Genomic DNA, 22,587 nt, shown 5'->3' on the forward strand with positions numbered 1-22,587 from the left:
ATGACATAACTGAGAAGGCAGTGTTACCCTTAGTCAGTTTACATAACTATTTGAAACTCTTGCATTCTGTTAAGAGGTTTACACATGAAAGATTGTGTTACTGAAATGTAATCCTTTTTTTCCTTTCTCAGTAGACTGGATACAGCAGCCATTAAGCATCATTCACAAGTATGGCTCATTGTCAAGTTACCTTTGCAGTAAGAGGAGAATCTCCTCCAGGTAAAAAAAAAAGTGCATTTGTTCTGTATTGCTGTTGGATAACAAAACTGGATGAAAACTGTCTGTTTTACATGTTCAAACAACTGGAAAGGGGATGTACAGAGAATATAATATACCGATGTGATTTTACTAGCAGGTCTAAACCTAGGATGTCGAACTCATTTGTTATGAAGGCCGGATCTGACATAAATTAGACCTTGCTGGACCGGGCCACGTCGGGTTGGGCCAAGTCATGTCAGGCTGGGCCATGTGTGTACCTATTAAGATTTGGTAGCAGACAGATACATTTTATAAAGAACATAGACAAATGCTAATATTTTTTTTAAAAAAAACCCTTAAAACATGCTTAAAACATGAGCGCTTATTGGTCTTAAAGATGCTTTCTTTATATTTCTCCCATGGGAACCAGAGAAAGTAGGCAAAGGAAGCTCTGGCTCTTTCCTTCCTTCTCCAGGGGACTGGGGGCAGGGAGCCTCAGCCAATAGAAGGAAGATAGGCCTGGCTCAGTAGCTCTGCTGTGCAATTGAGAGAGCCTGGCAAAGCAAGCTATTCCTCCCCAAGGGAGGAGCCTCAGCCAATGCAGAAAATAGAGGTTTTGCTCTGTAGCTCCTGTGCAGTTAAGCAAGCCTGGCAAAGCAAGCTGTTATGCAGAAGGAAGCAAGAGAGAGGGAGAAGGAAGCAGATGATAGCCAGTTGCTCGGGGGCCTGATAGGTGCCCTCCAGGGGCCTGATTCGACCCCCAAACTGCATGTTTGACACCCCTGATCTAAACCAAATGGCTGGGAATATAATGGAACTCAGAAAACCTGTCTGGCTCATTCAGAACAAATCCTCACAACCTGTTCAATGCCATCAGATCACAACTGTGAAAATCTTCTAAAAGTGGGTCTGTGAAAGGCAGTGGGAATCTAGTTCACCCCAGCTTCCTACTTCGTTTGCTTCTTACAGCATGATACCACAGCTTTCCATTCATTTTCCTTTGTCTGTATAGATTTTTGCTAGCAAGCAATGCATAGCTTGCGCTTTCCTTTAGAGCAGGGTTGAATCCGTTTCTGCTTATGCTGAACTTTACTCTCTTCACAGAAAATACTGTTTGTCAGCAATTTCTTCTGACTTCTGCCTGCCTGCTCTGCATAGTTACAGTGTCCATGAAATAACATTCCATGACATCACAGCTAATGGATAAATATCTTCCAAGTTATCTTATAAAATAAAGGCTGCTTATGATATTCCAGTTAAGAGAATAATTGATGTATAAGATAGTACAACTGAAATTTTCATCAGGATGAAGCTGCTTGACTTAATTTTGATTGTAAACAGAATACAAAGCAGAGGAAGTATCAAAGGACTGAGGAAGTGGACCTGGTGCAAGAAGTTCCCAGCTGTTCACTCAAGACCATCCCAGTCCTTCCAGTTGTAGATCTTTCTATACTTTTGGTACTGAATTGCAGCCGTACAACAGGAGTAAACTTTGGTTCCATATTTACTAACTAGAATGATAGTCCAACTTCCTCCACCATATGAGGAAATAGGGAGAAATTGTTCTTAGTCAAGGGACTGAACTGAATGATCTTCTGTTTAAAGATAACCATGGTGTAATTTGTATTCTAGTTGTTTGATAAATTATTGGCTTAGAGTAAATTATTGCCTTGGAATCAAGTATCCAATTATCACCTCCCCTTTGGACTTAGAAAAACCCTACTGCATATCACTTTATTTGCACATCATCACATTAGGCAGCATGGTTTTGAAATACTCATTTTTTTCGCTAGTGGATACAGGAAATTGAACAGTATATCCCACTTCAAACTGTGCTTTGTTAGCACTAGCCTAAGTGTCTGGCACTTGCTGTTAATTAGTAGCAGATTCTCATCTTCTCAAAGAAACCTAGTCCACAGTTTTAAAAGTTCTAGTCCTAACCAGAGTTCTGCGTTTCCATTATTCCTACATATAATTTCTTCTACATAGACTAGAATTTGCAGGCAGTGTTGCAAGCTTATTCTCTGATGGAGTCAGTAGGCTTAAATATTGACATTGGACAAGGTCAAAGTATACAAAATTATTATACTATATATGAAATAATACAAACTGCAGCTGCGTATGGGTTGGGTATCTGCACAGTTAGCAAAATTCTGTGAAATCCCTAATTTCTATATAGAATTCTTTTTTCATTTAGCATATGTTGGAAGCTTTAGCTTTTGTCTCAGGTGAGAAGTGAAGAATCCATATCTGGAGTTGCAATTTTTGTTGTCTTGCACAGTGGTAGTTTAGTTTATTCACAGCCAAAGCCAAAGTAAAATTCACAGCCAAAGCCAAAGTAAAATCATACAAAATTAAAACTTAATGACCATAAAATTGTACATAAAAAGGCATAAAATAGTGTTGTAAGACTACAAATATAACAGAACATGGCAGTTACAGCAAACAGACTGGCAAAAGGTATTTAGCCACTTCCTGATGGAATTATTAGAGTTTTTCTTATTCTTGTGGCAAGCCAGCCAAATTTTGCTAATTTGTATGTAACCCCAGGGTTCTTATCAAGAAGATTCTTAAGGAGTTGCAATTTTGACTACTGGTAAAAGGTATGGAAAATGGAAGTACTTCACGATGATCATTGTAAGCCTCACAGTCAAATATAACATGGATTAAAGATTTGATACTACCATTGCAGCAGGGGCATAATCGTTCTTGAAACTGCACTTTTTTGTATCTCCCTTCCATCACCGTTGAAGGGAGAACGTCCCAATCTTCTTCGTGGTCTCTGTGCATTCACACATATGGGTAATCCGCAGGATTGGCCCCGACCTCGGAGAGTTCAAAGCAATCTTGATCGTAGATCTGGCGCGCCTCCCGCTTGTCCTGGGAGGAGTCAGCTACTGCGCATGCCTGGAGAAGGGGGAGGTGCTTAGCCACTCAGTTTCTTCCTTACCGCCGACCGGATCGCACCTTCCTCGTTGATCTCCAACCTCTTCATTGCAATCTCTACAACTACCTTCTCTTCAACCTCAACTCTTCATCTTCTACTTCTACCTGGTATCGTATAAAAAAAAAAAAAAAAAAAAAAAAAGGGGCCTTTTCTTACTATCTCTTCGGGACTTTTCCCCTCCCCCCCCCCCCCCTCCCCGGGCGGATGGAAGGAAGGGACAAGATAATCTTTAAACGCTGCACCAGCTGCTCATCCAAAATCCCCTCATCCGACGGTCACTCTCTGTGCTTGTTCTGCCTTGGAGAGGCCCACCGTCCAGACTCCTGCGTGCACTGCAGCCAATTTGGCAAACAGGCCCGCAAGAACCGCGCCGCGAGACTCAGGAGCCACCTCATGGAAACCACACTCCGACCGGCCATGCCGCATGGCGGACAAAAACAACCCGCGCCATCTTCCCCACACCTCGTGGGAGAGACGCAGTCGGCAGCTTCCGTGGCACAGGGTCCCAGTAAGCCTAAGACCGGCAAGCACTCCAAGAAGTCGGACGACCCCAAGAAGCGCCGCCGTTCCGATTCCGCCCACTCGGACCCGACGGGTAGCGTGAGCTCCAAGAAGCACAAGACCCGACCTCTCGACTCGGTCTCGAACCCGACCACCAAGCCGAAGACCCCGAACCCGAGCGCCACTGCCTCCGGATCGCTGCCGAAGACTCCGACATCGAAGTCGACAGCAACACCATCAATCACTCCATTGGAAATCATCCGCATTTCATCCAAGTCACCGTCCATTCCGAATTCCCCACCAGACCAACTGCTGGATACGCACTCTACCGCATCCGTTGGGATCCTCGACCCATCTAAATTCATAGATCTCTCGCACCCTGTAGACGCCCACGCGCTCACCAGAGAACCCTCGACCCCGAGAGTCCTCCCGACCAGACCGCGGTCTCGCAGTCGCAGACGCACCAGATCCCGCAGTCGCCGGCACACCAGGTCGCGCAGTCGCCGTCACACCAGGTCTCGCAGCCGCCGCCGCACCAGGTCCCGCAGTCGCCGCCGCACCAGGTCCCGCAGCCGCCGTCGCTCCCGCAGCCACCGCAGGGGGAGACACTACTACTACTCTCCATCGAGATCCAGGTCTCCATCCCCACGGAACCGAAGACGGCACCGACGATCACCATCCTACGATCGACATTACCACAGCTACCAAGAGTCTCCTCGCGACCGAGATCGCTCACACAGACTCCATTCCGCATCGGTCGAACCGCTTCACCATGACGACCTTACGAATCTCGGCGCCGAACCGAAACTCCCGCCGCCACTCGAGTCCTTACACACGGCTCCCAAGACAACGCCCCAGCCCGACCTGCACCAGGGAACCGACGACGGATCCGAGGAGGAACTCTCCGACTCCGACCACTCTTCGGGTTCGGACCTACAATCCCCAGAATCCGACATAGCCAAGCCAGCAGACCTATCGCCGTCCGAGGGCCCGAAATCCTACCTCGACCTCGTGGCAAACATGGCAAGCTCGCTGAACCTGAAGCTCAATACGGACGCCCCCAGAGTCTCGGACGTCGTATTCGATCTGGTGCATGCGGATCTTCCATCCAGCTCATCTCTTCCCATGCTCCCCGTCCTCCTAGAAACACTCAGAGAAGCATGGGACAAACCGGCATCAGTACCGCCGACATCCAAGAAGGTCGAAGCCCTCTACAAGATACATGCACCTGAATCCAAGTTCCTATTCACTCACCCGGCTCCGAACTCGATCATCGTGCATTCGTCTTCGAAATCGAAGCAGACTAGGCACCCGGTACCACCAGAACGAGAGGGCAAGAAACTCGACACGATCGGGAGAAAGATCTACGCCCTCACTACAGCCACAACCAAAATCCTCAACTACATGGCATGCTTTTCCGCATACACCCACAACCTGACCACTTCCCTCGGCGCACTGGTACCATCCCTACCCGAGGCGTCTCAGAAGTCAGCCGCCACTACCCTGCAAGAGATCGCCAGAGTGAGCAAACAGCAAATCAACACTGCACGGCACGCTGCACAGTGTTCTTCCAAAACCTTGGCCTCAGCCATAGCACTCCGTAGACACGCGTGGCTCAGATCCTCCTCCCTCCAACCAGACATCAAATACAAGGTGGAAGACCTGCCCTTTGATGGCCTCGGCCTGTTCAGCTCATCTACAGATGACATCCTCACGTCAGTAGACGATGGCAGGAAGAGGGCGAAACGTCTGGGAGTTTCCCAACCTCTGACACAATCCAACCGACAAAGGAACTGGAGGTCCAGCCAATACAAAGGGGCCAGATCCCCACGACAACAGGATTCATGGAAGCGCAAACCACCACAGTCCAAGCCTTCCTTTCAGCACAGACGCCAAACAACCAAGAAACCTCCAACCACATCCAAACCATCTCTCTGACCTCCCTGCCCCGAGCCGTCCAGTCCCCCTTCATCAGCCAAACCCATCAACACGACTACAACCGTTCTACACTGCCTGGAGGACCATAACATCAGACGCCTGGGTCCTCACCATCATTCAAAGAGGCTACCTGATAGAGTTTACATCCACTCCAAGGCACCACCGATTCCTCACCACACCCCCGTCCGCACCCCTGCAGACAGAAATTGCGTCTCTGCTGGACAAGGGCGCGATAGAACCAGTCCCACCCCAATACCATCGCACCGGCTTCTACTCCCGGTACTTCCTGGTACCAAAAAGGGACGGAGGACTCCGACCCATCCTCGACCTCCGCAAACTCAACCTACACATAATCTACAAGAAATTCCGTATGGTCACGCTTCAGGCAATCCTTCCGCTCATCCCAGAACGAGCATGGATGGCGTCCATAGACCTCCAGGATGCCTACTTCCACATAACAATCAATCATCATCACAGAAGATTCCTAAGGTTCGCCGTAGGGAGGCAGCACTTCCAGTTCTGCTCCCTCCCCTTCGGCCTCTCCACAGCACCAAGGGTCTTCACCAAGTGCATGGCAGTAGTAGCAGCCACATTACGCCAGCAACAGATATCAATCTTCCCGTACATAGACGACTGGCTGATCGTCGCCCATTCCAGGGAGCAACTACAACTGGACGTCTCGACCACCCTCTCCACCCTGGCCACCCTAGGCCTCCGAGTCAACCTCTCAAAATCCAAACTAATCCCTACCCAGAGGATTCAGTTCATAGGGGCGGACATCTCCACGCTCTCGCAAACGGCTTCCCTACCTCAGGACAGAGCACTCGCCATACTGTCAATGGCCAACACTATCATCGCCCAGCGCTCCCAAACAGCGCTCACCTTCCAAAGAATGCTAGGCCTCATGGCAGCAACCACAGCAGTTCTGCGGTTTGCGAAGCTGCACATGCGCCCCCTTCAAATGTGGTTCGTAAGGACTTTTCGCCCCCACACACAACATCAATCCACACTACTCACCCTCCCACCACACATTGTGCCATCCCTCAAATGGTGGACCAAGCAACATCACCTCTTCAAGGGCATGCCATTCAAACAGACACCGCCCTCGGTGATCGTAACCACAGATGCATCCAAGTGGGGATGGGGAGCCCACTTGGAGGACCTCACGGTGCAGGGCCAATGGACAGACTACGAACGCTCTCTCCACATAAATTGCCTGGAGCTCATCGCAGTGCACAAGGCCCTGCGGTCTTTCCTCCCGTCGATAAAGAACCGGCACGTCCAAGTCACCTCCGACAACATCGCCACAGTCTTTTACATCAACAGGCAGGGCGGCACCGCCTCCGTCAGACTCTGCAGGAGAGCCCTCGCACTGTGGCATTGGAGCATAAGCCAGGGCATCTTCCTCACGGCCGTGCACCTACCAGGGACCGACAACACCCAGGCAGACGCCCTGAGTCGCCACTCGACCAACAACCACGAGTGGTCCATCAACAGTCGATACATCCGACAGATCTTCAACGTCTTCGGACAACCGAAGATAGATGTATTTGCTTCACCATCAAATGCCCAATGCACCCGCTTCTACATGAGAGGTCCCCCATCCCACCTCTCCAGGGGGGATGCCTTCCTACAAACTTGGAACGGAACACTGCACTACCTCTTTCCCCCCATCCCACTTATCACCAGAGTTCTACAGAAGATTCAGGTAGACCACACAAACTGCATCCTCATAACTCCATGGTGGCCGCGCCAACCCTGGTTTACGACCGTGCTGCTCCTGTCCAACAATACCTTCGCCCAGCTCCCTCAAACACGGGATCTCCTCTCCCAACAGGACGGCAGGGTCCTTCACCACAACCCGGCGTCACTCAAGCTAACAGCCTGGAGAATCAATTTCTAGATTTCCCCCCAGAGGTCCGTCACGTCCTAGTGAATTCCAGAAAACCATCTACTAGGAAATCCTATCTACTTAAGTGGAAACGCTTCTCACACTATGCCTCACAACACAACTTCGACCCCAACTATGCCACCATACCTCAGGTACTAACTTACACCTTAACGCTCTCTAGAGCGGGTCTGTCGTATTCCTCCCTGAAGGTACATCTGGCAGCCATCTCTGCTTTCCACCCCCGCATCGATGGCACAACGGTTTTTTCTCACCATGCGACTAGAGCCTTCCTCAAGGGCATCATTCGCCTTCACCCACCAATCAAACAAGTTCTACCCACCTGGAGCCTATCTCTGGTCCTGAGCCAACTCATGAAACCGCCCTTCGAACCCATGGCTTCCATTCCACTGCACCTGCTGTCATGGAAGACGGCATTACTTACGGCCCTCACCACAGGTAAGAGGGCCAGTGACATCTGCGCATTCAGAGCAGACCCACCGTATACGACATTTCATAACAGTACGGTGGTCCTCCGACCTGACCCGACCTTTCTTCCCAAGGTCGTCTCTCCCTTCCATCTGGGAAGACAGTCCATTATACCAGCCTTCTTCCAGCACCCCGCGGACGCGGGACAAAGGGCACTCCACAACTTGGATGCACGGAGAGCCCTAGCCTTCTACATAGATAGAACCCGCCAAATCCGTAAAGACCCCAGACTCTTTATCACTTACGCTACCCATAATCAGGGCAGCAGAATATCCACCCAGAGACTCTCCAAATGGATTGTTGCTGCCATCGAACTCTGCTACCAGCTGGCAAAACAACCAATCCCTCAACATATACGAGCCCACTCAACCAGAGCCGTGGCCACCTCGTCCGCCTTCATGAAAGGCATACCTATAGAGGACATCTGCGCCGCAGCCGTCTGGTCCTCTACATCTACCTTCGCCTCGCACTACGCCCTCGACGTTCGTGCCCGGCGAGACGCCTCCTTCGGACAAGCGGTGCTACGATCGATCTTCGACTAACCACCGTGAGTAACACTATCATTATGTTACACTCTAATCCTACCTTTTCTTACAGATCCAGCACCCACCTCCGAAGAAATGGCTCGCTAATCACCCATATGTGTGAATGCACAGAGACCACGAAGAAGATGGACAGGTTTCTTACCTGTAACTGGTGATCTTCGAGTGGTCATCTGTGCAATCACACAGACCCACCCAGCCTTCCCCGCTGCTGGAAGTTAGTTAGCACAGTTATTTCCACCTACCCGGCGGCGGGAAGAAACTGAGTGGCTAAGCACCTCCCCCTTCTCCAGGCATGCGCAGTAGCTGACTCCTCCCAGGACAAGCGGGAGGCGCGCCAGATCTACGATCAAGATTGCTTTGAACTCTCCGAGGTCGGGGCCAATCCTGCGGATTACCCATATGTGTGATTGCACAGATGACCACTCGAAGATCACCAGTTACAGGTAAGAAACCTGTCCTTTCATAAGAGTAAACGTTCTCCTATATTCATTATTTGTTAAGTGGTATAGGTAGGGCATCGGGGTCACCCTGTTGATTAGTTCTGTCAGAGCCTGTCATTTGGTTGTGCTATTAAGGTCATTTTGTCTGGCACAGTGGTAGTTTTCATCTTTTTTGATTATATTGTTTTAATATAACTGCATTTCCTGTGATAAATAAAACTTGTAATGTTGAGTGGGCGTTAAAAGAACTAAGTCAGGGTTCCCCACACCTGCTATTGACATTATATCCTCATCTTGGTTGGGTGAAATCTGCATAATTGTTCCGTTTCATTTCCTGACTAAGAGGGGAAGGCATTAATTTTAAAAAATCTATCTTTATCCCTTCTTTGTATTGTGGCTCAAGTGAGTGAGGCTATAAAGCCTTGCTTTGTAGTAGCTTTTGGTCTCTTGGTTTCCCAGTTTTGAGCTTTTCCTGATAGCTAAACTGACTTTGCATAGCAAAGTTGCTATCAGTGTAGTGCAGCATGCTTCCAATGATCTTGCCCCTTCAGATGCTGTTTTTTCTGTTATATTGCATAATGAAGTCAGTCAGCAGTTTGCAGGGTAGTGGCATCTCAGATAACAGGCAATTGGTTCTTCTTAGCCTAAGACTAGCAAGCCATATCAGTGAATACAAGGCTACTGATGTGGAAATACGTTGCACATATATATCTCGAAAGCATGCCATAATCTTAACCATCACTTTGGGGTTTTAGTGATGCATCTCTTGCTCCCCTCTCTGGATTTTTACAGTACAGTATGCACATCAGGCAGCCTTTCTTCCCTAGTTTAAGTCAATGGTGCCTATAACAGATTTGCGATTCAGGCCGAGGTCAGACCCAAATTTCCTTAGCTTCAACAAAGTAGCTGACAACTAGTTCCTGGGATATTTCACTGAATAAATCAAAGGCTTTTGATTCTGTTTTGTATGAATACCATGTGGGGGATTAGAAAGTGCTACCATTCACTTTACTGATGTGGGAGAAATTTGCTAATAGAAGGTTACATATGCCACACCTGCTTATAATGACTAGGTACCTCTATCAGAGATAAGGGAGTCTGAGATTTGAGCATATAAGGAAGCAAGTCTTGGAAATTTCAGTTAAGTTTGCCTTACCTGAGGCTGTGTGGGAGTGGGCAGAGCACATACACCTCATTGATCAACCATTTGCGTGTGTACAACTAATAATAATAATAATAAATTTTATTTGTACCCCGCCCTCCCCCGCTGAAGCAGGCTCAGGGCGGCTAACAACACAGTAACCAATGGTACATTAATAAATAAAACATTAATAAACAACATAGTAACCAATGGTGCATTAATTAAAACCATTACATTAAGAACATTAAATTAAGCATTAACTTAACCTTAAAAACCAGTAGAACATTAATTAAAACAAACTATAACATTATCATTGACGCTATTCTAGTTAGTGCTAATGGCGGATTTTCTTCGTTGTAAAATTGTACTTCAGCTGTTCATAAAAGCTAATTTAAAAAGAGTGGTCTTGCAGGCCCTGCGGAACTGATCAAGGTTCCGCAGGGCCCGCACCTCCTCTGGAAGTTGGTTCCAGAGATATGGGGCCGCAGCCGAGAAGGCCCGTGAGCGGGTGTTCTGTAGTTTAACTTCTCTTGGCCCAGGGGTAGTCAGTCTGTTTTTTCCTACTGACCTCAGTGCTCTCTGGGGCTCGTACGGGGAGAGGCGGTCCTTCAGGTAGTCCGGTCCTCGGCCATATAGGGCTTTAAAGGTAATAACCAGCACTTTGTACTGGACCCGGTATACAATCGGCAACCAGTGCAGCTCGCGTAGCCCCGGCCGTACATGTTCCCATCTTGGGAGACCAAGCAGCAGCCTGGCCGCCGCGTTCTGCACTAGCTGTAATTTCCGGGTCCGGCACAGAGGCAGCCCCATGTAGAGGGCGTTACAGTAGTCCAGTCGTGAGGTGACCGTCGCATGGATCACCGTCGCTAGGTCCCGACGCTCCAGGAAAGGGGCCAACTGCTTCGCCCGCCTCAGATGGAAGAATGCTGACTTGGCAGTAGCTGTTATCTGGGCCTCCATTGATAATGAAGGCTCCAGCAGGACACCCAGACTCTTCACCCGCTGCGCCGCCTTTAGCTGCACACCGTCGAAGGTCGGGAGGGATATTTCCCTTCCTGGAGCGCCGCGACCCACACAGAGAACCTCTGTCTTTGCCAGATTTAACTTCAGCCCACTCAGTCTAAGCCACGTTGCGATAGCCCGTAACGCCCGATCCAAGTCTCCCGGGGCGGAGGCGGGCCGGCCGTCCATTAGCAGATAGAGCTGGGTGTCATCAGCATATTGATGACAGCCCAGCCCAAACCTCCTGGCAATCTGGGCAAGGGGGCGCATATAGATGTTAAATAACATCGGGGAGAGGACTGCTCCCTGAGGCACCCCACAATCTAGTGTGTGCCTCTGGGATCATTCTCCCCCAATCGCCACCCTTTGTCCCCGACCCATGAGGAAGGAGGAGAGCCATTGTAAAGCAGACCCCTTAACCCCAATGTTGGCGAGGCGGTGGATTAGTAGCTGATGATCGACCGTATCAAATGCAGCCGACAGATCTAATAACATCAGCACCGCTACACCGCCTCGATCCAGTTGCCGTTGGAGGTCATCTGCCAAGGCGACCAAGACCGTCTCCGTCCCGTGACCCGGTCGGAAGCCAGACTGGCACGGGTCCAGGACAGAAGCGTCATCTAGAAATCTCTGTAGCTGCACGCCACTGCCCTCTCGATAATTTTACCTAAAAATGGTAAATTAGACACCGGTCGGTAATTCGCCAATTCGGCCGGGTCTGCTGTAGATTTTTTCAGGAGGGGACGGACCAAGGCCTCTTTCAGAGGCGTTGGAAAACGCCCCTCTAAGAGGGATCTATTTATGATGTCCCGTAGAGGACATCTAAGCTCCCTCTGGCAAGATTTAATCAGCCAAGAGGGGCAAGGGTCCAGATCACATGTTGTTGGGCGAGCAGCAGAGAGAATTCCATCAACTTCTTCCAGGCTGAGTGGGTCGAAGTGGTCCAGCAGTAAATCTGAAGACAGGCGCGGAGCCTCAGTTTCACTCACTGTATCTAATGTGATAGGCAGGTCTTGGCGGAGTGACGAGATTTTATCTGCAAAATATTTCGCAAATGCCTCACAGCCTATCTCCAATTCTCTAACGTTTGGTTTGCCTTGTGGCAGTGTTACAAGATCTCCAATTACCCTAAACAATTGTGCTGGGCGCGAATTTGCAGATGCAATCTTGGCTGCAAAGTATTGTTTCTTTGCAGCCTTGACTGCCATCTCATATGACTTCATAAACGTTCTATAGGATGTTCTCGTCACTTCGTCCTGAGTATGCCTCCACCGCCTCTCTAGTCGTCTGAGCCCTTGCTTCAGCTGGCGTAACTCCAAGGTGTACCATGGAGCCAGCCTCATGCGAGGGTGCAGAGGGCACCGGGGTGCAATTTCGTCAATGGCCCTGGATAGTTGGTCTTGCCAGACTTCCACCAGGTCATCGAGGGAATCGCCAGTGGGCCAGGGATCCCTCAGGGCCGTTTGGAACCGTTCCGGGTCCATCAGGCCCCGAGGGCGAGCCAAAATAGGCTCTCCGCCCATACAGGGTTGGGGTGACATCTCCATACGGGCCTTAAGGGCTAGGTGATCCGACCATGGAACCGCTTCATCTGCGATATCGTTCACCAAAATCCCAGACGCAAAGATCAGGTCTAGTGTGTGTCCGGCCTGATGCGTGGGTGTTGTGACAAGTTGAGAGAGTCCTAGTGTCGCCATGGAAGACACTAGGTCCATCGCCTGAGTGGAGGCCGTGTCATCGGCATGGACATTGAAGTCACCCAGGACCATAAGCCCTGGGCACTCCAATGCCCAGCCCGCCACTGCCTCCAATAGTGATGGTAAGGCGCTGGCTGGTGCGTTAGGCGGACGGTACACCAGCCAGATCGCCAACCCCTCTCCAACATCCCACCACAGACCGACACATTCGATGCCATCGATCTTTGGGGCCGGGAGAGCCCGAAAGGAGTAAGCCTCCCGTATGAATAATGCCACTCCTCCCCCCCGCCCGTTACTCCGTGACTGGTGAAAGACCGAATAGCCTGGGGGGGTCATCTGGGAGACCGCTACTGTCTCTCCGTCCCGCACCCAGGTCTCGGTCACGCAAGCCAGGTCCACGTCCTGCCGGAGCAAGAACTCCTTAAGGGTCGAGGTCTTATTATTGATGGACCTGGCATTGCATAACACCAGTGACGGAGACGAGCATTTCCTCTTAGGCCCACTACCTGTCACCGTTGGGATGGGCAATAGACTGGAAGGTGGCCGAGCACTGATTTGTCTCTGTCTCCTTCCCTTATATAATTGTCTATTCCCACCGCCATATCTTCCCCTCCCCAGGAGCACTGGAATCCCCTGGGCCAACATCTACGTTAACTTGAAATGAGCTCACAGTATACTCCTCGCAGTTGTTCCCAATTATCTTCACCTGGCTTTCACTCTATCCTCCCCTATCTGTTCTTCTAATACTTGCTGCTAGTTAACTAATTATCATAAATAATTAATTTAGTAGTCCCCTCAGTTTCCCTTCCAATTAATTAGTATAATATTAAATTAATCAATTTCAGCACCATTAATAAACAGACCATCCCTCCCCCCTACCAATTGATGTGCTGAAATTATAAATATAATTACATATAAGTTGATATATATAAGTATATTATAAAAATCAATCACTAATTATTTGGCTAAAAATCCAATAAATTAATTAATAAACATCTTTAGTAAAATTCCATTAGCAGCTAGCAATCATTTAACTTAAGTTCTAGTCCTTAGGGGTGGCAGTATATATTGTCTATGGGTTGTAGGATTTAAAATCATATTCAGTCTTAGGTGCTGATAAGGTGCAGAAGTCAATGCAGTTAATAAGTGCAGTTGGTAAGGTGCGGTTGGTAGAATGCTGGCAAAATGCAGATACCAGTGCAGTCGGTAGTTGAGCATACTCCTCTCCTCTCCTCGAGTTTCCTGTTTGTTGTGGCCAGCAGACTCTTGGGTTCCCCTGGGCCCCGTACAGGGCCTCTCCACTGGGGAATGACCAAGCCGTTGGATCAGCCGCTTTAGGCCACGTCCGTCGGTGGGAGTGGGGTAAGTGGGGGGGGGAGCGAGCAAAGGTGAAGGAAGCAGGAGTAAAGAGCAGGAGGAAGCGAGGAAGGGGCGAGAGTCGGAGCGTCGTAAAGCCCCAAAGCAAGTGGGGGGAGTGAGGGCGAAGATCGAAAACGCCCTAAGGACGAACCTCCATGTTTTCCTCTTGCCCCAACCTCGCAGTTGTTTCCTAGCCTCCACTTGTCGTGGCTCTTGGCCGACGCCCACAGTTCGTCCTCGGCGTTCTAGCCGGGCCGCTCCCGCTTCTATACCACAGCAGCCCCTCACCTCCCGAGGTCTCCAGCCTCTGCAAGCTCACCGTCCGTAGCTCCGCTCCGTCTGCAGCCCGCAGTCTCACCGGGCTCCCCTCGCCAGGCTCGCCGGGCTCCCTGCACGGCAGCCAGCGAGCGTGTCTCAGCGCCAACCCAGTCCCTGCCTTTGCTAATCACCGGTGGGTTCAACGTTCGTTCGATTAGCTTTTAAGTTGTTCGTTTCTTTGTTGTTATTTTGTCGTTACTGCTGTGTTATTGAAGCTTCTCAATACAGTGCAATGCAGTCGCTGCAGTCAAATTAAGTTGGTAATACTTTGTCCACTGCTTTGACTGTTTTTTAATATTTTAGTAGAGTGTAAACTTAGAATTTAGGTTCTGCGCTTTGCATTATGGAGGGTTCAGTCACCAAAACACTAACAAAGTTGGAGAACTTTATTGTATCTTGTAAAATATGTGTTTTTTCCCCTAGGAGTGGTTTTAGCCATATGTGGAAACTGCAAAGCTCTGGGAAACTGGGATCCACAATGTGCAGTAATCCTTCAACCTGAAGATGAGGCTGGTGATGCGTAAGTTTCTTTCAGCAGTAAATAGGAATAGTATATCCTGATCTTCTAGGATGACTACAGTCATGACTTAGAATCATAAAGTTGAAAGGGGTTCCCAGGGTCATCTAGTCCAACCCCCTGTATAATGCAGGAAATTCACAAATACCGCCCCCTAAATTCACAGGATCCGCATCACTGTCAGATGGCCATCTAGCCTCTGTTTAAAAACCTCCAAGGAAAGAGAGCCCACCACCTCCCAAGGAAGCCTGTTCCACTGAGGAACCACTCTAACTGTCAGGAAGTTCTTCCTAATGTTGAGCCAGAAACTCTTCTGATTTAATTTCAAACTGTTGGTTCTGATCTGACCTTCTGGGGCAACAGAGAACAGTTCTGCATTATCCTCTATATGACAGCCTTTCAGGTATTCAAAGATGGTGATCATATCACCTCTCAGCTACCTCCTCCAGGCTAAACATGCCCAGCTCCTTCAGCCTTTCTTCATAGGACTTCCTCTACAGACCCCTCACCATCTTCGTCACCCTCCTCTGGACTTTTTCCAGCTTGTCTATATCCTTCTTAAAATGTGGTGCCTAAATACGAACACAATACTCCAGGTGAGGTCATACCAGAGCAGAGCAAAGTGATACTATCACTTCATGTTATCTGATGACTAAGAGTAGCATGGGTTTCTCAAGAACAAGTCATGTCAGACTAACCTTACATATATTTTTTTATTATAAAGTTACTACCTTGGTGGATCAGGAGAATACTGTAGACATCGTTTATCTTGATTTCAGTAAAGACTTCTGTTAATATAGCCCAAAATCACATTGGCCTTTTTAGCCACTGCATCACACTGTTGACTTATGTTCAGCATATGGTCCACTAAGACCCTGAGATCCTTTCTGAGCATACTATTGCCCAGACAAGTCTCCCCCAACTTATGGGGCATTGGATTTGTGCATTGGATTTTTCCTACCTAAATGCACAACTTTATGTTTATCCCTGTTTAAATTCATTTTTTTAGTTTTAGCCCAGTTTCCCACCCTGTCAAGATCATCCGATATCCTGTTTCTGTCTTTTGCTGCATTTGCAACTCCTCCCATTTTAGTATCATCTGCAGATTTAATAAGCCATTCCCTTTATTCCTTCATCCAAATTCTTTATAAAGATGTTGAACCTAATGTAATGTGAACTGTTCTGTTTTTTACATGTTGTGAGCCTCCCTGAGTCTGCTCCGGCAGGGAGGGGGGGATATACAGTTTTTTAAAAAAGAACAAAATAGACTCCAGGGCATATCCTTGAGGCATTCCACTTGTCAGTCTTCTCCAAGAGGATGAGGAACCATTCACAAGCACTCTTTGGGTGCAATCTGTCTGCCAGTTACAGATCTACCTAACAGTAACAAGATCCAAACCACATTTTACCAACTTGTCAACAAGCCACCAAGGTAGTAATTTTGTAATTAAAAAAAAAATGTAAGGTTAGTCTGACATGACTTGTTCTTGAGAAACCCATACTGCTCTTAGTCATCACAGCCATCTTTTCTAAAGACTGACTGTTGATGATTTGTTCTAAAACTTTTCTAGGTATAGCCATCAAGCTGATGGGTTGGTAGTTTTTCTTTTCTTGACTCTACTGGCTGATTGTATCTTGCTGCTTTGGTCCCTGTGCTTGTAATGATTGTTTGTTGGCTTAGTGTTCCTGTGAGAATGTACCCCAGACACCAGAAAATCTACCCACCTAAACAACGACATCAAATTGTCACAGTTTTTTATTTCAATGAACATTCTCTCCCCCCCCCCCATTTTGTGTGGTTTTGCCCTGATCTTAAAAGAAATAGGTCCTCCATAGTCTACTATGCAAGGAACCTGTCTGCCCACAGACTGCTCCAACTATATGTGCAGAAGTGTGTGTGTATGGAGATTGGGATTGATGTAGAAATACTCCCCTCTAGCTGCTCGTGTTTTATGTAGCTCTGGTTTTGATTCATTTACATGGGTTAAGCAGTTAGAGAGCCAGTTTGGTGTAGTGATTAAGAGCGTGGACTCTGATCTTGAGAACCAGTTTTGATTCCACGCTCCTTCAGTTGCAACTGCTGGGTAACTTTGGGTCAGGCACAGTTCTCTCAGAGCTGTTCTCTGAAGAGCTTTCTCACCCCCACCTACATCACAGGGTTTCTGTTGTGGGGAGACTGTAAGTATGAAGGGAAGGAGATTCTAAATCACTGTGAAACTCCGAGTAAAGGGTGGGATACAAATTTAACTCTTCTTCTGCTTTGTCTGTTGCTGCATATTTGTTCTTTCTTAGGCTGGAGCTAGGGTTGTGTGCTCAATATATACTGAGCCAAATAAATACCTAAAAAACACCTTATCAGTATTTTGGGGGGTATTTATTTAGCTGAATTAGATTTTTTAATCAGATTTTGCTACCAGTCTAGCTGAGCCCAAATAAAAGCTGATATTTGTCAAGTCTGAGTATAACTCTGGCTCAACCAGAGAGCATGCTGGGTAGAACCAAAGTAGAACCAAATGCTGCCAGTGCCTCTCCACTATTTCCCCCTCCCCTTCCTTAGAAGCTCTCCCTGCTTTGAAATGGTGATGTGTGAAAAGTCTTATCTGAACCTTCTCAGCCCAGGCCTGTGGGAGTCGTAGGAGCCTAGTAAAACATCAAGGCCACTACGCCTAATCAACATGAGAATGTACTGGTGACATCTATGTGTGAATGTCCCCTGCACAATTTCCCTGCCCGTATGGATGCCTTTGAAGTGATCTTTACTGTATGGTTTTAGTTTCTTCAAACCCTGGCTCAGGCCACAAGTATCCAGTATCAATAAACTAGCTTCTTTGTATCTACATCGACTCGTTATTGAATCTGCAGACTTGACAATATTCAGCTTTACTTGCTGAAGCAGTGTGAGTTCACCCCCTCCTGGGTGAACTTGTGCCACTTCTGGGTTCCTCATGTGCAGCTTGACTTGTGCAAAGCCAATCTTTAAATACTGTTCCTAAGTCAGGCTGCCATTGTGGCACAACTCCAGGAGGGAAGGGCAGGTATTTATTTAATCTTATTTTATTTTGGGGGATTTATATTCCACCCTACCCCACAGATGGACTCAGGGTGGCTTACATCATATTATAACACAATAAAACAACATCATAGCACAACCATACAAGAAAACATTAATTTATTCAAGTTTAAAATTAAATAATTAGTTAAAAATGCCAGATGACTGCTAGATGCATTTCAGTGCAAGCTTTCATACTGGGTGGGGAGAGAAGAAGACGACAACTACAGATTTATACCCTGCCCTTCTCTCTGAATCAGAGACTCAGAGCGGCTTACAATCTCCTATATCTTCTTCCCCCTACAACAGCCACCCTGTGAGGTGGGTGGGGCTGAGAGGGCTCTCACAGCAGCTGCACTTTCAAGGACAATCTCTGTGAAAACTATGGCCAACCCAAGGCCATTGCCACAGGTGCAAGTGGAGAAGTGGGGAATCAAACCTGGTTCTCCCAGATAAGAGTCTTCACATTTAACCACTACACCAAATAGGAATACTCTGATGGAATATGTTAGTTACTTCTGGTGCCACGAAATAGACAGTGTCATGGAGCTATTGAAGCAGGGGAGGCTGATGTTATTTAATGTCTGCCACCTCAGCCAAAGGCCTGGGAGAATAGCTCTGTCTTACAGGCTCCGAGGAATTGCAACTGATCCAACAGAGCCCTGATCTCCACCAGGAGGATGTACCACCAGGCTGGGGCTTGTTTAAATACCTTCCCTTTTCAAGTTGGGCTGCTATTGCAGTGTGACTAGGGGATGGAAGGGAAGATGTCTAAGGTTTAAATATTTAAACTGACCCCAGCCTGGTGGAAGATCCTCTCAATGGAAATCGGGGCCATGTGGAATCTGTTGCCTGTAAAATGTAGCTAAAGTGACGGACATCAAATAACATCAGCCTTCCCTGCTCCAGTTGCTCCATGACTCTATTGCAGCAGCGACCTGACTCCAGCAGGGAAGGAAAGGTATTTAAAGAGACTGGTTTTTTAAAATGCCTTTCCCTCACTTTCTGAGGCCAGCTGTAGCATGACTTGGGGAGGGAAGGTAAGGTGTGGAGCTGAATAAATTCAGCAATATTGATTATTTCTTGAATTGCAATATCAGGATGATACTGGCATTTGGGAATATCAGTATTGTGGCTCTCTGGGGTGCCCTCCCCTCCCAGGGGTGCTTCGGTCGTGATCTGAGGAAGGTGGAGGAAGCGGTTCTGCCCTCAGAATGGAAGGGTAGCAGAGTTACTGTCACTCAGCTCAACCTTCTGTGGGACAGGGTTGATTTCGAGCTCTTTCTCTCTCTCAACTGGTCACCCTTTTGTCCCCTTTCTTCCTCTCTGGCTGTCAGCGTCTTTCCTCCTTTTTTATTCCCTCACACCTCAGTTCCCAGTGACATCCCCGTTCCCGTTTGGACCTCCACTCTCCCCACCTCCCTGCCTGTTGGTGCATTTCTCTCCTTCTGTCTTTCCTCCTGTCTCCTGATCAGTTCCTCTTCTGCTTCCCTGGCTTCACGGAGTCGGGGCTGGGCAGTTCTCCCCCTTTTTCTGCGGCTGCGGCCGCTGGGTCCTCCCCCACTGCTGATTCCAGCGCACCCAACCGCCATTACCTGTGGCCGAGCCCTGCTGCGCCGTCCTGATAAACCGGGCTCTGTTGCTTCCCCCAATGTTTCTTCCACTGTCCCACATCGTCTCCTTGGGGCCCCAGTCTGCCCATCGCCAGCAAGCTAGGTAGGGCGCTATGCGCTCTGCATGGGTGATGCGACCTGCTCCTTGGCTCACGCTGTTGGCTTGTGGGCAGGGGGGCTCTGAGGGATGTGGTTGTGGCGGATCCAGGAGTGGTCGGGACGCTGCATCCTGGACAAGTATATACCAATATTATTCAGGTTTGGTATACCTGAACCCACAAAATACCATTTTTTGGTGTGTACACACCCCTACTTGGAGCGGAAGAGGCAGTAGAAATTCATGAGCACTACTGTGCTGTCAGGTCTTCTGACAGATCCAGTAATCATGTCAAATTTTAACAAAGCCAGCACTTCTGAGAGGAAGGGAATCAACAGGGGTGTTTGTGTTTTTACATCTTTGAGCGGCTAGCTTAAAATAGTGCAGTGAGCTCAGTATGTTCTGTACGTTTTTTCTTACCTTTTCCCTTTCCCTTCTGGTGCTACTTCACAAGTTGTTTTGGAGCCCTAGTTGATAAGCTTTCAGACTTGAAGAATAAACTTTTATTTAAAGCAATCATTTACCGTGTGCATGTACATAATTGTTCCTGAAGGCATAACACGGGGACTAGTCTTTGCGAATTGGAGTCTGCGCTAGAAAATTCTTATTACTAATCTTATGTTTGCATGCAGAGGCACTTGCATGATGGCTTTAAAAAGTGTAGTTTCCTATTGTTTACCAGGGATAGCCTTTTAAAACATCATATAGAGGGGAAAGTCCTACTGTGCTGACTTTTGCACATCTAAGGGTCTCCTTAAATGTCATTGTTTAACTGTGATAGTATATTTTACTAAAACTCTTTCTAAAATACTTATTCTGCAGCCTGGTCTGGAAAGCTACTGTTGACCTCCCTAAAGGAGATGACATTGTATATCGGTACTTTCGGGGGATCTTTTTACATCCTCAGGTACGTCTCCATAAGCATTAATATGATTCATTGACTAACTCTAGGATGCATTCTTGGTGATACACAACTTGGAAATCGTTTATACCACAGCTGTCCTAGTTTTCAGCTTTCCTGATTGCTTCAGCAACAGACATAAGAAAATACTTGAAACCATGTAGAAACCACTGTTTAGGATAACAGCAGATATCTAGAGAATGCATCTAATGGGAAGCTGCAATTGGTCACTTGTTTGCAGCATATGCAGATATATCAGAATGCATTTATGCAGTGATCTACACATACATTTCCTATGAAAGTGCTTTCTGTGTGAGGAGACTGTGACTTTTTACAATTCCTTTTAATATTCAGCTTAAGAAGGGTTGTATCTGAAGTGAGGTCACTCGAGGTAAACTCTTTTCCCACCATCTGTCATCTGCCTGTCCACCCGCTGTCTTGCCTTCTGGGAACTGGAGAAGATGATCTTCTGTACCTCCTAACTTCCTCAGGCTTCTTTAAAAGCAGCAGCACACTTAGTTGTATGTACCAGTTCCTAAACTCTTAACATTCATTCTTATGAGAGTTCAGCCACTATTTCTTGTTGCCATGGAAATTAAAATAGTAAACAGCTCTTGAGAAGCAGTTTTGCACAAGGTCATGGAGCCTTAAAGGGCAGGGACAGGTTGACGTGCTGCACTGTGCCTGTTTTGAAAGGGAGCAACAGAACCGAAGAGCTAAAGAAGAGTTATCTTCTCTAGCTTCTGAATGGATGGGGATGCTGGTGGCAGCAATAAAGTATGAATGCCAGGATGACAGTTACTGGTGACAGTTACTGCCATTACCTCAGATGGCAGAATACTATATTTTGTTCTTTTGTTGCCATTAATTGTAAAATGGGACTCAGGGCATCTGGTGGACTGATGGACTAATGGAGTAAATCTTCAGCAGCAGTAAAGAGCTAGATGTGCAGGCATTCATTCTGATGATTTTGCTTATCTTGTGGTCTCAACATACTAAATAATTTTATATAATAATTTAGATGTAAAGGAGGGTATCTGGATTTGGAAAGCATGAGGTCGGACTCCTTCAGGAATTAGTCTGATGCTTCTCGTGTGCATTCTTTTTAATTTTGCTAAAGACGCAAAGTATATGAAAACACATGAGAGAGGGTTAAGTATAAATTAATCTGTTGTAGACAAGTTCCATTAATACCTGCAAACTTCACAGTATGTATTGGTGAGTGTATTTTTTTGAGTAGGTGCTCTGTATCGTGCACACTGTAGGTACCGTGTGATGCAGAGACTTCAGTGGTAAGTATGAATTTTATGGATTAGTGAAGTAATGACATATATAAAAAATCTATTTGAGCCTATTGTGAGCCTTTCTGCCTGAAGAGGTTTAAATTTGACTGGGGATGGGACTGTAGGGGTTAACAGAGGTTAGGGCTCTCAGTAAACTGTTCATACCTCTTTGTGGTGTCTGTGCATTGCGCTGATGGGCTTTGTACCTGCAGAGAACAAACTTAGGTGTAAAAATAGCTTTATCTCAGAAATGGAAGCTTTAGTTGGGCATGTTTAGCTCTTTTTTGTCTGCTGCAGTGGAGACAATGTGAGGGAACCTCTGAAGTTTAACCTCAGCTACATTCCAGTTCATTTTTTTTCTATACTGTTCTTAAAATTTTTTAAAAATGAATAAAACTACTACAGAAAAACAAAATACAACATGAAGACCAAAACCCAAATATATATGAAAAAGGAAAGGCGGGGGGGGAGACATAAAAGGCTTTTGATTTTCTTTACAATATACTTTTGATTACAAAATGTTCCTTGCTTATCTATAAAATCAAGAACTTTCTTTTTGTTTTCCCTTAAGCAAATTTCTGATTCAAAAATCCTACAAATCATCAAGCCATCCTTATTTTTTTCCATGCAAAAAGCCAATCTCTTGTAAGCAATGCGACGTCAC

General features: G+C 47.3%; 1 protein-coding gene across 2 annotated transcripts in view; it reads left to right on the forward strand.

The window, feature by feature from the left end:
- GPCPD1 (glycerophosphocholine phosphodiesterase 1) overlaps positions 1–22,587 on the forward strand; it is a 79,832-nt gene that overhangs the window by 11,896 nt on the left and 45,349 nt on the right. For both annotated transcript variants that reach the window (XM_060232807.1, XM_060232815.1), the window contains exons 2-4: positions 132–219; positions 14,887–14,983; positions 20,562–20,646. In XM_060232807.1, the coding sequence (XP_060088790.1) occupies positions 171–219; positions 14,887–14,983; positions 20,562–20,646 (231 nt within the window). In that variant the 5' untranslated portion in view covers positions 132–170. The remainder of the gene's footprint in view (positions 1–131; positions 220–14,886; positions 14,984–20,561; positions 20,647–22,587) is intronic.

Source organism: Heteronotia binoei, chromosome 1 (genome assembly GCF_032191835.1).
Source record: "Heteronotia binoei isolate CCM8104 ecotype False Entrance Well chromosome 1, APGP_CSIRO_Hbin_v1, whole genome shotgun sequence".
Taxonomy (NCBI): Eukaryota; Metazoa; Chordata; class Lepidosauria; order Squamata; family Gekkonidae; genus Heteronotia; species Heteronotia binoei.